Below are 16,331 nucleotides of genomic sequence, written 5' to 3'. Positions count from 1 at the left end.
TGTGAATACTTTTGACTCACAATAAGTTGAGTCAGTCAAGATTCAAGACAGGCACGTTGTGGAGCTTTCTCTTGATGGTTTCACAAAATTCGTCTATTTCAAATAGTGCAAATAGGTAATGTGAACAAAGACGAGATGCAAAGAATATTGGAGTCAATATGCAAGTCGTTGCCTGCTTGGATAGTTGTCCTTGTCTACAGCGAGTCTAGGTCGTCCCCATACATCACCTGTGATCATTTCAATGCAGCGCAGGAAATTTTGCCCATATAATGCCCCCACCGTCTTAGAGGCGCAGCTGCCAAGCGCTCCATCTGAGCTGAGCACATACAACTAACTAGTCTACTCATGCGGTTTCACATATTGCTGGCTGTGCTATGGCTCGCCCCAGCGGCAATGCTCCCCGCCTTTGGGGCACTCCCACAGCCTAGCAGCAACTGCAAGAGAAAATGCGGCCAAGTAGATATCCCTTACCCGTTCGGCATCGGGCCTTACGACTCGCCTGACCACTGCGCTTTGCCCGGCTTCAACCTGAGCTGCGACGAAGCCGGCAGGCCATTTTGTTTTAACTTGGAGGTACAGAGCATCTCACTGCTGAAAGGTCAGGCACGGATGTTCAACAACATCTCCTCTTATTGCTACAACCTCACATCTCAGGAGATGGACTATGATAACTGGCAGTTGAACTTCAGCCACACGCCCTACAGATTGTCCAACATCGACAATAGGTTCACGGTCATCGGATGCCAAACACTGGCGTACATCAGCGACGAATACGCCGTGGGCAGGTACATGAGTGGGTGCGTGGCCATGTGCCGGCGCGGCAATGTGAAGACCCTGACCAACGGCACCTGCTCCGGGATAGGCTGCTGCCAGACGGCCATCCCTGAGTGGCTGCAGTACTACAGAGTCTGGTTTGACCCAAACTTCAACACGACGGATATCTACAACGTCAGCGCCTGCAGCTACGCAGTGCTGATGGACTCGTCTCATTTCACCTTTCAAACGGGCTACGCGACTTCGTCGGAGTTCTACAGTACCAACAGCGGGAGAGCTCCTCTTGTGGTGGATTGGGCAGTTGGAAATGAGACCTGCGAGGTTGCCATGAAGCAGGACTCGTACGCGTGTGTCAGCACCCACAGCCAGTGCCTCAACTCGTCCAACGGACCAGGCTACATCTGCATGTGCTCCAAAGGGTTCGAGGGCAATCCTTACCTGCAGGATCCAGAGAAGGGATGCACAGGTAATAAAACTGCAAAATCCACACATATAGAGTTTATAGGAGACCTTAATTTCGTAACATTTTTTGTTGTAACCAAATTGAGTTGTCTTTCTCGGTATCACACTTAATATAAACTTTGTATTTGTTTGCAGATATTGACGAGTGCAAGGATCCGAATAAGTACCCATGCAACGGAACTTGTCTCAATACAGAAGGCGATTTTCAGTGTTTTTGTCCTACTGGTACCCAAGGCAATGCCACTATTGGACCATGCGTTAAAGTTGAAGTGATAACCAAACGAATATGGGTTGCTATAGGTATAGACACATTGTGACTCTATATACTATGTTTCAACAGATTAACACAGACTCATGGTTTTACCCTTACATACATACATATATATATATATATGTTCAAGCTTTCCTACAAAATAAATTTGCCGTATGTTTTAATCTCTTGGTATTTGCTGCAAATCAAAACAACTAGATATAAAATACATAATTATGTATTTGCGAATAGAGTATTGTTGTGACTCTTAAGACATTTTTTCTGGTATCATTGCAATACCTTTCTTTTTGTCTCCATCAATGAAATAATTCCTTGAAAATGTTCCCTTTTCTGATTTAAAGATTAGTAGAGTGCCTATATTAGAATAAAAGGTTGCCAAAACTGTAAAAGTTACATAAAGAAATTCAATAGTCGTGGAATGTTTACTGGGCCCCATGATCTAGAGAACTTTTAAAAAAGGTTGCCAAAACTGTAAAAGTTACATGAAGAAATTAATTCAATAGTCGTGGAATGTTTACTGGGCCAACCATGATCTAGACAACTTTTGTTGGATAACTATACTTGAGTTCGATCCATGAATATATTGGGATAAAAGGATGTTCCTGTACGCACTGTAGTACTCACACAACCTAATTGTACTTGAGTTGATCTATGAATAGATATAAATATATAAAGCAGTGTTATTTGGTGATATTAATACCCTAATTTTAGTATTCTTTGAATATTTTTAGTCAACTATATCTCACTTGCACTCTAAGGTTTTTTTTAAATGTGATTCCTTTGGAAGAATAATCAACTACTTTCTAAAAGTTTGTTGCAAAAAAATATATTTTTTGCAAGTTTTCATCAACTCGTTCTTGCCTTACAAGTTGTATATTCTCCATTTACCAGGAATTTTCACCACTATGTTCTTTGGCCTTATTATTTTTCTCGGGGTAGAATGGATCAAGCATAAACGGCAGATTATAAGACAAGACCTGATTAGAAAGAGGGATGCATATTTTCATCAGCATGGAGGACAACTGTTAACTGATATGATGAAAATTGAGAACAACATTTCATTTAAGTTGTATAGCCGAGAAGACATAGAGTTGGCAACAAACAACTTCGATGACAAGGAAGTCATTGGCGAGGGAGGTCAGGGGACTGTTTTCAAAGGGTATAATCTTGATCCAGACAACAATCCAGTTGCAATAAAGAGATGCAAGGGATTTGATGAGAATAAGATGACAGAATTCGGACAGGAGCTGCTCATACTTTCTCGAGTCACACACAAAAATATTGTCACGCTTCTTGGTTGCAGTTTGCACTTTGAAGCTCCAGTTCTAGTGTATGAATTTGTGCCAAATAAAACTCTACACTATCTAATCCATCTCCAGGATGAGGCATCCATCAGAACACTGCAGATCCGTCTAAAAATTGCCGCCGAGTCTGCTGACGCACTTGCGTACCTACATACACTTAACCACCCAATCTTTCACGGGGATGTGAAGTCTGCCAACATTCTTTTAGGCCACGATCTTTCTGCTAAGGTCTCTGATTTTGGGTGCTCTCTGATACGGTCAGCTGAAGAAAACCTCCAAGTAGTTAAGGGGACAATGGGCTACTTGGATCCAGAGTACCTATTAAACTTTGAGCTCACTGAAAAGAGCGACGTTTACAGCTTTGGTGTTGTTCTCCTGGAACTCCTAACACGCAGGAAGGCTCTATCCAAAGAGAAGGAGAGCCTTGTGTCTGTGTTCAAGGAGGCGTCGAAGGAGGGCAACCTTTGGGAGGTTGTGGACAGGGAGATAGCCGACCAAGACAACATGGAGCTCATACGTCAAGTGGCGGAGCTGGCAGGTCGGTGCTTGGCTATAACTGGTGCGCGCAGGCCAATGATGAGCCAGGTGGCAATGGAACTCCGTCAAATTGCAGGTATGGTACGACAACGTACTGGAGAACTTCGTGGTGTTTGCCCACTCACGTTGCAGGGAAGGCTAGCTACTGATACATCGGATAGCTATACTGGGGAAGAAACCACTGAATACTACAACCTTAAGAAGAAAGCCTCGATGAGCATAGAATTTGCAAGATGAAACTAACATGCCCATTTATTGCCATGCCGGAGATCGAATAAATTTACATCTATGTGTTGCTTCGATATGTTGAAGATATTCTAATTCAGTTTGCTATAACATGTTGCCCCTGATATGAAATGTAAGCTAGTGTATGTTTGGAGCTTGAGACTTGCCGAAACCCGGCCGCCGTCAACCCCATCCTGCTGAGCCCGCCACCCATATAGCAAGGCAGCAACAACGGCGGGCTCGAAAAACATACACTAGGTGCTGAACCCCAATCTCGGATTCCCTTATGTCTCCTGCATCAATCGCTGGATCAAGTAACTGATATGTATAGAATTCAACAGAATAATATCAAATACATACTTCGAATAAAATAGTTATCTGGACAAGCCAAACAATAGTCCTGTGAACTGTGATTTTGTGATAGACCGGCCAGGCAGAAGGGCTACAGCGGAATAAAGCGAGACAACTCAATGCCACATACAACTTTGGTGCAGACACAATCTTAAACTTCCACTTTTCATTCTCCATTCGGGTCGAGGTTGAATTTCATCACTTAATCTGAAAGCAGCAAGTTTGAGTACAAAAGATACTCAGCAAGTCATATACTATTTCAAGGGGTTGATAGATGCATAAGGATAATGCAAGAATAATGTTTTACAATTTAGTTTTAAACATAAAGCAGTTTCATACATCCAACCATATTCTATATTGTTAACTTTAAAACAATTTGAACAAAGTAACAAGGTATATCTGAAAGTTTTTGGTCCTACAAGAAGCTATACCTCACTCTGCAGTCCTTACTATTGTATCTGATGTACCTTTAGTACCACACAACTCCTGACGGATTGAGCCAGCAACCTCATCACACGGACATTTAATCCACATACTCACTCATCAAAGATACACACGCTACGAATCTAATCAAGTGAGATCATTGTTTTGCATGTCCATGACCATGGATACGGCTATTCGAATAGATTTACACTCTACAGAGATTATACACTGTACCCACATGATATACTCAGCTTTCAAACCGTTGCAAACGGTGGAGCAAATCGTACCAAGACGTTCCAATCACTTCCCCTTGCAGGACTATACTACGAGACACCTCAAGTGCTCTAAGTCTCATATTGGGTTCACTCCCCCCACTGACTATCAGAGTGACTGGGTTGGAAACACCTACGTAGAGCACTTGACAGACGCTAGAGTCCTCGTTCCTCTCAGCCCTCCTAGTAAGATGTCTAGCTTAGTGAGATAGAAAAGTCACGTCCCACCCATGCAGGATGTATGGTTATAATGATTCAATACTTATACGGCTAGGGCAGACATCTTCAATATTGACAATGAATACTTTGTAAGTAACTCAAGCCCTCAAAAACATCCTCACTGAAGGATTACTCTACTTGCCCCCGTCAAAATGCTAAAGCTAGCGACTTACTCGAGTCACGGCTCTAAGGAAGACTATACCGACGTCTTCTACTTCTATGCGAATCTCAGGTTTGAGTGCTAGGCACGGTAGCTGCTAGGGTTCACTACAAGTCAATGAGCGTATGCGAGCTGATTTACCTTCTAACCAAGGTTACCTCTTAAGGTCTGTTGTCTATCCCTAATTGCTTGGTAACTAGCTACCAACTAAGTTGTCTTTATATCCTACTAAGATCATATCTAGGGGCTACTTCTAGGTTAACCAAGTTAACCTACCTTAATGTTATTTAGCCAAAGAGTTAACTACGTCTAACGGCGAAGCTACTTGAGTCTAAGATAAAAAAAAGGTATGGATCGATTGCGATTTTATTCGAGTTCTGGTGAAGGTAGCACTGAAATCTGATTTGGATCAGAGAATTTAATACTTTTGGAAGATGGTTTGGGAGGATTACTCGTGAATTTAGGAATGAGTAGAATATTTTCCAAAATATTCTCTAGATCTTTGGATAAGATGATTCTGATTTAATTATCTAATTCTAGTAGTTGGATAAGGATAAATCGGATGATGACGGGATCGACGAGTAAGCCTCCATGACTAGGCCATCATAACGATTGACTGACTGACGGGTTTCAGTAGGACCTTGGCTATGGGCTACTCTGATGAATGCTGAGTGGCCAGGTGGCGTGCGAACAAGGCCAATGGCAAATTGCAGTCTGTAGGACACCATACTAGACAACGAGATTCGTTCAGTGTAGGCGACGCACGAATAGGGCCAAGATGCGTGTTTGTGCGATGGTAGGATCAGCTGAGTTGGTGTTCGGCCTTGGAAAAAGTTCAGCCGTGGACGAACAGAGGCGACAACGTGAAGGCCATGGCCGAACGGCGAGAGCTTGCGTCGAGAGCTTAGACGAGATATTGGCACATGCCTTGGTCACATAGCGATACCAAGAATTTAATAGAAAGGCTAGAGTGTTGGAACAATAACAATGCCGAACGGATAGCCAAAGGAATTCTTAAGATTATGAAATAGGTTCAGAAGATAGATCTTTATTTTGAATGAAAATAGACGAAGAAATAGCCTGAATTAGAATTTGAACGGAGAAGATAAGCTCTGGATTGTTGACCAGGGATTAGTTCTGGATAAAGAAAGGGGAAGGAATATTGGTCTGAAATAATTTTGGAAAATCCAAAAAATTTTGTGCAGTGGTCTCCACAGGAAAGTCAACAGTCAAAAGTTGATCGTTTGCCCTGACAGGCGGTCCCTGCGAGTGGGTCGAGGTGGTCTGGGCTCGGGTTGCACTGGGCCAAGATTGGGCTCATGACAAATAAATTTTAGGCTCGGGTCCAAAGGTTAACTGGGCTGAGAATTTTGGTTCGCTAATTATTTCAGCCTCGATGGGAATAGCCCGCAGACTTAGATGGGCCACGCACAGGTCTAGGCCCATGGTTGATTCTGTAATTGGACTGAAGTAGCTAACTGTGTTATTAGGCCGGAATGTGCTAGTGGGTTTTGGAGTTTTTCTTATTTTTATATTTTTTCGATTAAATTTCAATAAATAGATCCCTCATGAAAAAAATTGCAAAACTAGACGCCTGCAACCCCCTAAGAGGGTTGCAGCCCTCTAAGAGGACGGTTAGACCTCCTTACCGCCTCCTAAGAGGACGGTTGGCTTAACCGCCTCCTCAGAGGGTGGCTAGAGTCTACCCGCCCGCATCGAGGCTTCAGAAGGCGGTTAGGGCCCCTTGCCGCCCTCTCAGGGGGCAGTAAGGAGGCTGCCCGCCCGCTTCCCCCTTGCCCCCTTCTCTATAAAAGGGCAAAAATTGAGGGTAAATCCTCATTAATCCGAAAAAAGAGAAACATCTGAAGAGGGAGGAGAGGAGAAGAGAGGAGAGGAGAGGAAGAGAGCGCGGCGAAGCCCTGCTGTATTTCATATGCGAATTTGAAGATCACTTTCCGGTAAGTTCTTGTATATTTTTATTGTTGTTAATAAATACAGTAGCACTGTATGATATAGGGTTTAGACATATATGACCTAGGGTTTAGAAAATACTGTATTTAGTAGAAAATTGTCAATATTACTTACGACATGGTAGGATAGCAAGTAAATATAGAATATTATTTGTAGTATAGTAGTTTTGAATATGTAGATTGTATATAGTAATAATTGTAGGGTAGCATTGTGTGATATAGGAATTAGCACTGTATGATAACGGTATGACCTAGGATGTAGGGTTTAGAAAATGCTAGTATACTGTGAATATTTATTCCGATATGGTAAGATAGCTATTAAATGTAGATTGTATAGAGTAATATTTGTAGGTAAGTTTGGTTAGGGGTATTATTGAAGAACCTATTGTTATGTATGAATCGGTGTCGGTAAATTTTTTATTTCCGATACTGAGAAATATAGTTCGTCGATCTTAACATTGGTTATATTTGCGGATGTTTCCAGGGATGACAGATAAATTAATTTTTCAGGTATATTATGGTGAGGGTGAAATTAGGTACGGTCCTAACGGTGTAGATCTGTCTGAATTTTGTCATGTCATGAAGGGTCTTAGTAAAGCTAATGAGAGGACCATTGTGAGTGCGTGCAAGTGGCTGATGCGGTTTTTCCAACTGGATCCGTAGCAACATGATCTAAAGCTGAAGGCTGTCCTCAGCCGTGCTAGTCATGGATACTTTGGCGAGCTTGTTTCGATCGAAGCCACATCAATTTGGAGGCAGTATATAGATATATCTTGTGAACGTGGCCTGCCTTTGATTTTGTTAGCTAAGGCATACTTGAAAGATTAAACAGAGGTGAACTCTGCGGAAACAGTAGCGGGACCAAGTGAGGCAGTGGAAGATGAATCAGACCCGGTGAATGTCGGGACCAGGGCAGATGTTGGGGATATTCCTGTGATGCAACCGATGGGTATAGCCGATGAGGGGGAGCATATCCCTAGCATAATTGAAGAGATGGATTTGGAGGATCAAGAGCTAGAGGAAGCCGTTGCCGATGGGATTCATCTAACGAGGAGGGTAATGCTCCAGTGCCTACAGAGTGGAGAGATCATGAATTTTCAAAGCTGGTGGTTAGCGAGGCTGATCGGACACCGTGGCAGTACCATGAGAACGAGGTGTCTCAGGGTGCTATGTACCCTACAAAGGAGGCTGTTATTGATGCAATTAAATTCCGATCGTTGTCTCTTCGGAGACAGTTCAAGGTTGTTAAATCCAATAAAAAAGAGTATGATGTGAAGTGTTTGGTGCCTCAATGTCCTTAGCGGGTGCACACATTCAGAGGGAAATGTGTAGACTACTAGCAGTGCTCAATAGTCAAGGAACATAATTGTCACATTGAGGAAATAGAGTTCGCCCATCGAAACCTGTCATCTGCCTTTATTGCTAATGTTATGGGGAGATTGCGGACAATCTAAGGTATGAGCAACGATCAATAATCCGTGCTATTGAGCAAAGGTTCCAGTATACAATAAACTATGCGAAGGCATGGAGGGCGAAACATAAGGCTATTGATATGAGGTTCGGAACATATGAAGATTCATATCATAATCTACCTCGTTAATTAGCCACAATATGTAGAAGGAACCCAGGCAGTTACTATGATATCAAGTATTATCCCTCCACTGATGCGGAGTACAACGGGAAACGGGTATTATAGCGTGCTTTCTTTGCATTCGCTGCAACCATCAAAGCATTTCGGTACTGTCGACCCATCATTTGCCTGGATGGGACATTCCTGACTGAGAATTACAAAGGACAGATATTGTCTGCAATTGGGGTCGATGGTAACAACCAAATCCTTCCACTAGGGTTTGCTTTCGTGGAGAGTAAGAACGGGGATAGCTGGTATTGGTTCCTTGAGCAGGTGAAACATGCTATTGTTCTTGACTGGCCAGATGTGTGTCTGATTCATGATAGATATACAGGGTTGTTGCATACTTTGCTGGATATGCAACATGGTAGTGTTCGATGGGGTGTAGCAGCATAGTGGCCCGACTCGAAGTGCAGGTGGTGCATGAGCCATATGGGTGCGAACTTCTACAGACAGTTCAAAAACAAAGAGTTGATGAAGCATTTCAAAAAGTTATGCAGTCAAAACCAGCAACGGAAGTTCAATGCCCTATGAGAAAGACTGGACGAACTAACTCTGAAACAGACAGTGGAGGCTTCACCCACTGGTGATGAATCGATAGTTCTTGGACCTCTGCCAACAGATACTCCGCAGATAGTAAGGAGGTCAAGGTAAGCTATTAGGAGCTTTTCATTGTAGATACGTAATGAGCCAAATGAAAAATGAGCTTTGTTGTACGACAGTGGTGGGGAAAGGTATGAAGTAATGAAAAAATCTTGCTGAGGTTTATAACTGGGTCATACGAGGAATGAGGTCCCTCCCACTTGTTGGAATTGTAGAAGGCATTTTGCATGGAACTTGTAAGTACTTTATTGATCGGTACGCAGCTGCTAAAAATGTAATGGAGGATAATCGTATGCTTTATGGACGGATACTATGTGAGTATATGGAGAAGGCCACAAAGAAGGCCCACATGCATCGTGCTAATCAAGAGGGGACTGCGGAGCACAGGTTCAGTGTCCTATGCCGGGATAAGGGTCGGAGGGGTGGAAGACGTGAGCGGCATGTGCAAGAGTGCGTACTTAGGAGTGGGACATGTATTTGTACTTGCCAGAAGCCACAATTACTTCACAAACCTTGCACACACGTCATAGCTGCGTGTGCGGAGCACAATATGCTTCCCAGGCAATATGTTTCAAAGTATTTCATGAAGGATCAAATACTGAACACCTGGAATCATGAGTTGTATGGTTACGGCATTGTTGACACTTTTACAAGTAATCCAAGCCCTTCACGAATCTATGTGCTTGATTTAGAAAAGATGAAGAACGCATCGGGCCGTTAAACTCGCTGGATTCGCAACGATATAGATGAATCTGAGGCGGGTCCTAGGGTCAAGCGATGCAGTCAATGCAATGAAACAGGTCACACGTATAAGTATTGTCCTAAAAATGCACATGTTGTGTAGGTGAGTATTATGACGCGTTCTAGTGTGATTGTATTTAGCGTAGCTTGCTGTCTTAATTGTACTTCGCTGTCTATCATTTGAACCTTTCATTTGTAAGTACATGTCGCAATATATTCATATTGCATATAGTTGTAAAGTGAATTTTCATTCAATATATATTGTTCTTGTCTACATGTTGCAATGTATTAATGTAAATGTCGTTCAAATGCAGATATGGCGGACCCTGTGACCCCCGAGCTTCTCGACCCTATAGTGGACAAGAGGCACCACAGCTTCTTATCCGCCGAGCACCAGACGGAGTTAGGAGTGTTCTGACCATGTGGCCCTAGAGAGCTACTTACGATCGACGATCGGTGGAAACACAGGTACTTCGATACTTTCATACGCATTTGCCATATTATTCATGTATTGCATTCCCCAGTTTATTTATATTCCCAATGGTGCAGGTTGGCAGCAGTGGGACTCCTACCGCTTTGCTGTTTGGTTGAGGCCCGATCGACGGAGAACCCCAAGGCAGCGGCGCGTCATTTCTATTTTGACTGCTCGCTGATAGTAGCACTGGTTGACCGATGGAGGCCGAAGACATATACGTTCCACCTCCCTTGCGGTGAGATGACCCCGACCTTGCAGGACGTATCCTACCTCTTAGGCTTACCTTGCGCGGGAGCTGCGGTGGGGGTCATCGACATGGATGCTGACTAGATCAATGTCATGCATCAGCGCTTTGGCCCGGTTGAGCGGACAGCCGACGCACCCCCCTACGTGCCTGAGTTCTTGTCCGATGCACGAGGGCCAATGAAGAAGTGGATCCTACAGTTCCAGGTACCGTACATTACAACCTCTCATTTACTATTTGAGTATCCAGTTATGATCCTTATTACCACATGTCATACTTGCAGCCGACGTACATGCACCTGCAGGCCAATGTGTACTCGGTGTCCAGGCATTTGGAGGCCTATTTGCTTTGGCTGTTTGGCTAGGTTATGTTCACCAGCGGCCAAGGTCACCTGGTTGCGAGGACCCTTGTGCCATACGCCAGGTTGATAGCAGATGCTGATGGCGAGGGGGTACTGCAGTTCAGTTGGGCATCTGCTATCCTTGCTGCAACGTATCGGGCGCTGTGCGACGCGTGCACGAAGAAGGAGCTACTTGTCACTTTTGCTGGGTGCCCACTTCTTCTGCAGCTGTGGTCCTACGAGCGGTTCGCCATAGGCAGCCAGTGGTGGCCGTTCCCCGTACCTTGAGAAATGGTACGGCGAGCCCGAGGAGGATGCGCCTACCATGGCCTCGCTTTGATGTCGACGCCGGGTACGTACTTTTTTAAACACTTTAATTGGCACATGTTATTTCTAATGAATTCTAACGATGTTTGTCACACAACCACACTGGGCGCATGAGCAGCCTCGCAGCGCTTATGAGCATTTTCGGTCGTAATTCGACCGGTTTCGTCCGGACGACGTGATATGGCAGCCATACAACTTCTTGGCCGTCCAAGGCCGTGCGGGTTTGGGTCTGTCGCCGTTGTGTACCCAGGACGAGGACTATTGGCTTACAAAGACACCGCTTGTCTTTGACATCTACATTGAGGAGTACTCACCGCACCACGTCATGCGGCAATTTAGCCGCAACCAAGCTTTCCCTCTCGTCCACATTCGCACTGTTCCAGTGCACGTCCACATGTACATATGAAGAATTCAATATTTCATAACATTCATCTTACTGTCAATTATATTTAACATGGTTCACTTATAGGTATACACGCAAGGGCCAGCCGGCTGACAACCTCTAGACAAATCGCTTAGCCCCGTACGTCTCAGCATGGGCCCAAGCGCTTCAGGATGTCGTGGAGGAGGCGCGTCCCTTCAACACGTGGAGCTTCGACAACTACCTACGGTGGTACGTTCCACGTACACGCACACGGGTCACCTACACCCCAGAGTGTGTCCGGCCCCACGTCGCGTCAACTACGGAGGCGTACCCATTCCATTGGGACGAGGACGCTACATTGGCGGTATGTGTAACTTACAAGTCATTTCAGTACTCCATACTCGTGTAACAATGACTGTAAATTAAAATTGTTATTTCTTGTTTGTTTCCACAGGCCGATATCATTTATGATATCCATAGGGACGCAGCTGGTACTATGTACTATCTTAAGCAAGGGGTGCACCTCAGTGCGTCGGATGTCGCGGGGTTCGTCAAACGGGTTTTCGACAAGACTACGCGAGCCTTGAAGCTTACCTCATGCTGGTCCACCACAGACGTCGCTGGAGTGCCTCCCAGGTCTAGTGGGGTCCACACCGAGTCGTCCAAGAGGTCTGATGTGCACCGCCGTTCATCGGTGTCAGCGCCCACACGATCCCTTTTACCATGCCATGCAGGCTCGAACCAAATAGGTACGGATTTTCATTCGCACGGCGTTTAAATATATTCGTTTCTTACTGGTGCATTGATTTTTAAACAAATATTAGGTGCACATACACACGCCTCGACGCAACCACGTAGACCGAGCCTTGTGCCTCCACCCTCAGGTACTGGGCGACACTACATCCCCGTATTCAATATATTCAACAATACATCTAATATTGTCCACAGGTTATTTCGGTGATGAGGCCGGCCGGTCTTCAGTTGCCCTTCGACCGATCCCACCAGCACCGTTCGAGCCCTACTATGGCATGCCTGCCTTGCCATCTTCTGCTGCACCGGCATACCACACAGGTACAATTGTGCATTTTATACAACTACTTTCACTTTCACATTTTGTACAACTACTTATACACGAAGTGACCATTCGATAACTCTGTCGGGAATCTAACTTTAATCACGAAGTGACCACACTACTGAACTTCAACCATTAAACGACATCACCTCTTTCCTAGCGTAATCTGTAGAAACGATATGACCGCTCAACTTTAACCATGAAATGACAACACATGTCTCTTTGCGCAGGCTTTAGATAAGAAGTGACAACACGGGACAGCTTTTACCACAAAATAAATGACAAAACATGTACCAATACACATGGAATCTCTATCCAGCATCAATGCCATAACTTTCCCATTCTTCAAGATGGAATCCAATGCTTCTGCCACCCTCTAAGCCCTTCCACTCACTCCTTTCTTCAAGAGAGAATCCAATACTCCTGCCTTCCCCCACCATAAATAGCTCAACCTCCATACATTAATGCACCACTCATTTCTCAGATCTCTCAAGTGCAATGTCTTCCTCAGCTCCACCAAGCCCACCAAAGAAACATTAGGGGATTTTCATCCCTCAAGGGATCGAACAACCGATGTGCTTCTGTGGTGACCGTTGCAGGCTTCGCGAGTCGCAGGACATCTCATACACCTATGGGTTGCGCTTCCTTCATGTGTGCCAACTACTAATATGACAAGCCTCAACATGGAACATATGAGTATCCACCGGTATAGCAACAAATATCAGCCACATCTTTGCCAATTTCACACCCAGTTTTACTAACCTCTCATCTTGTTCTATTTATTGTGATTTTATTCAAAGGCTCGACAATGAGCAAAATGAGGAACAGAAGCAGTGGGTCGACATGACCATGAGGTAGAGAAGGAAAGCTTACGCACGTCAAGAGTACGAGCAACAGCAAGAGGAACTTTGCCTGAAGCGGCAGGAAGAAGAGCGCATGAGGAAGGAGATGCACGACCATACCGCGGCTTAGGCTGGGGAGGCTGAGAGGGCAAGGAAGTGAGAGAGAGCCCGCCGTGCTAAAACGGCATATCCCGATACCCTTCGAAAAGGAAAATATCCTAGATGCACTCAGTAGAAAGTATCTAATGTAACCCGACATATTCCACTTTCTAAGACATGTTATGATTAGGAGTGACGCACTAATAAGTAGATCTTTGTGTGAACCGTACATGCCACCTTTTTTTTTCTCGTCGTGTCGTCATGGTTACACTCTCATGTAATGTTTTCTACCATATGTTTAATCTTATATTTGTCGCCGTTCGCAACCTCGTACCCACGTAATATGCTGCGAGTGCTTCACATATACTATTTGTTCATAAATATTGATTTTTTATCCTCAGAATATTACATAATCTACTCCAAATTCTCGCTTCCTCATTATACCGTTTTCACTACTCTTCAACCTTTTTAATTCCAAATTTTACAAAATCCCTATTTTAAAATTTGATCAAATACACTAAATTTTGCAACTTTTATAAAATAATATATCATAACTGCCCCTTGGAAGGGCGGCAAGGCTGCTAACCGCCCTCCCACTAGGCGGCAAGGCTGCTAACCACCCTCCCACTGGGTGGCAGGCCCTTCCCGCTCCCTCAGAGGGCGGTTAGCAGCCTTGCGGCCCTCTAAGGGGGCGGTTATGCCACCCGCCCTCTCCGGAGCCTGCAGACGTCTAGTTTTGCAATTTTTTTCATGAGGAATCTATTTATTTAAATTTTTAATAAAATTTCTTTTTTAAAAAAACTCGTGGGTTTTGTACCACGTGAAATGGTTTGTGACGAGGTCTTTAACCCACGGTGGCCTTTGGTCCAGCGGGAAAGGTTATGGCTTTCTGGGCTTTTACTAGGCTTCGGCCCATGCTAACATATGCCAACAGAGAGAAGTACGTGAACTTCAGGAGCGCGAGCTCCGTGTGCTGGCCTGCCATGGCCGAGCCCTGCGAGCTCGAGCCGGCGGCGCGGCAACAGTCACTGCGCCCGGAAGACTAGCAAAATGGGTCGCTGAGGTTGTGCCAAACACAATGGTGGCGTCGGTTTCATGAGACGGCAGTCGGAGCACCGCCTGGACCCGGTCGGCAACAAAGCAGACCGTGCACACTTTGGCGGATGGCAAGCTCTAGCAGATTTCGAGCGCAAGTAGGTGAAGTCCCAGCTGCCACACAGAGCAAGGAAGCTAAAACAACAGGAGTTGGGTGGATGAGCTCTCCAAGTCAGGAGATCGACGGTGGCGGATTTCATGGTGATGGCGCGTCCGTGCGGCCACCCAAAAAGGGCATTCGAGTTATGGTGACCCTCGAACCAAAAGGACGGAGGCACGAGCTAGAACGTGGAACGGCAAGTTTAATAAAGCCGGAGCTGGGCGAGGAGGCTTACCCGCGGAGGAGATCGGCGTCGACAAAGCTTTCGGCCGGCGTCGAAGTCGTTGCCCGATTTGCGGCCACAGGCAGCTGTCGAGCCGAACTGGTGGTCTGGGCGGCTTCGCGAGGGGGCATGGCACGAGGCTGAGCTGCGCTCTGGCGGAGATGCGCACTTCGGGCGGTGGCCGTGTGTGCGCGGTGGCGCGGCAACGTGGGCGCGGGCGCGGTTGCGAGCGGAGACTCGCAGCAGGGAGAGACGGATTTGGCTGCGCAGCCCCGGGATCTGGCCGGCTCAGCCTCGGTCTACGGTCGAGGCCAGCGTGCACTGGCGCGGTCTCATCTGGCGCAGGTGGGTTCGAGCACGGTGCTAAAGCCATCAATCGTGGCGTGACGTGGATCTCTAGCGCTAGCGCTACTGTGCTTTTGTGGGGAATAAGGATGGGAACAGAGAAGTGGATCCTTGCGTTAGCTCACAGGGAAAGAGAGGGTGGCCTGCCATGGTCGGGGAGTAGCACTTGGGAGAGACACTACCGGAAATAAGGCCTATGCCGAGTGTCTGCGTGTATGCCGAGTGCATTATATCGGGTACTCGGCAAACAGCAACCTACGCCGAGTTCCCAACGAAAGCACTCGGCAAACAAGTAGGCACTCGGTAAATTCATCAAAAAATACTTGGCAAACAATAGCACTCGGCAAAAAGAGAAAGAACACTCGGCGAATTCGGACACTCGGCAAACCACGTGCCACGTGTCCCTCCGTTCGGCGTCTGACGGCGAGTCGCCCCTTTGCCGAGTGTCGTCTAACGGACACTCGGTAAACATGTATGTTTGCCGAGTGCCCGATATTAGGCACTCGGCAAACTATTTTTTTTCTTTATTTTCTTTTTGGTTTCCTTTTGTTCTCTTTTCTTTCTCGTAATAACAACCGATCAAGGGCCGCCACACATCGATTCCGGTACTACTGCAGTATGGTTTAAGGATGATATTGTTATGAACTTGGAGTTAGAATTCAGTCGTGCTTCAAGATTGAGATGCAGCATATGTGGACTCCTGCGAGCGGCCCTTGGAATCAGTTGTGCTCTAAACATGTGTCAAAGATGCTACTGTGTGAAGAGCTGAGCTCACAAACAAAGGAGAATGATAATTCTTCTTGCTTGCCTTAAAAAAGGAATTTCTCTGCTATATATTATCATTCCAGCTGTCATCCAGACAA

General features: G+C 45.6%; 1 protein-coding gene across 2 annotated transcripts; it reads left to right on the top strand.

The window, feature by feature from the left end:
• Window positions 1–266: 266 nt before the first annotated feature.
• LOC133924048 (wall-associated receptor kinase 3-like) lies at window positions 267–3,727 on the top strand. 2 transcript variants are annotated; one of them, XM_062369421.1, is made up of 4 exons: window positions 267–598; window positions 690–1,240; window positions 1,372–1,536; window positions 2,399–3,727. In XM_062369421.1, the coding sequence occupies exons 2-4, from the start codon at window positions 790–792 to the stop codon at window positions 3,583–3,585; spliced, it is 1,803 nt and encodes a 600-aa protein (XP_062225405.1). In that variant the 5' UTR covers window positions 267–598; window positions 690–789; the 3' UTR covers window positions 3,586–3,727. The 2 variants fall into 2 exon arrangements, with proteins under 2 accessions (XP_062225405.1, XP_062225404.1); XM_062369420.1 differs by having other exon boundaries at window positions 267–1,240.
• Window positions 3,728–16,331: the final 12,604 nt, after the last annotated feature.

This window comes from Phragmites australis, chromosome 7, assembly GCF_958298935.1.
Source record: "Phragmites australis chromosome 7, lpPhrAust1.1, whole genome shotgun sequence".
Lineage (NCBI taxonomy): Eukaryota > Viridiplantae > Streptophyta > Magnoliopsida > Poales > Poaceae > Phragmites > Phragmites australis.
This window is presented reverse-complemented; position numbering and strand designations above follow the sequence as displayed.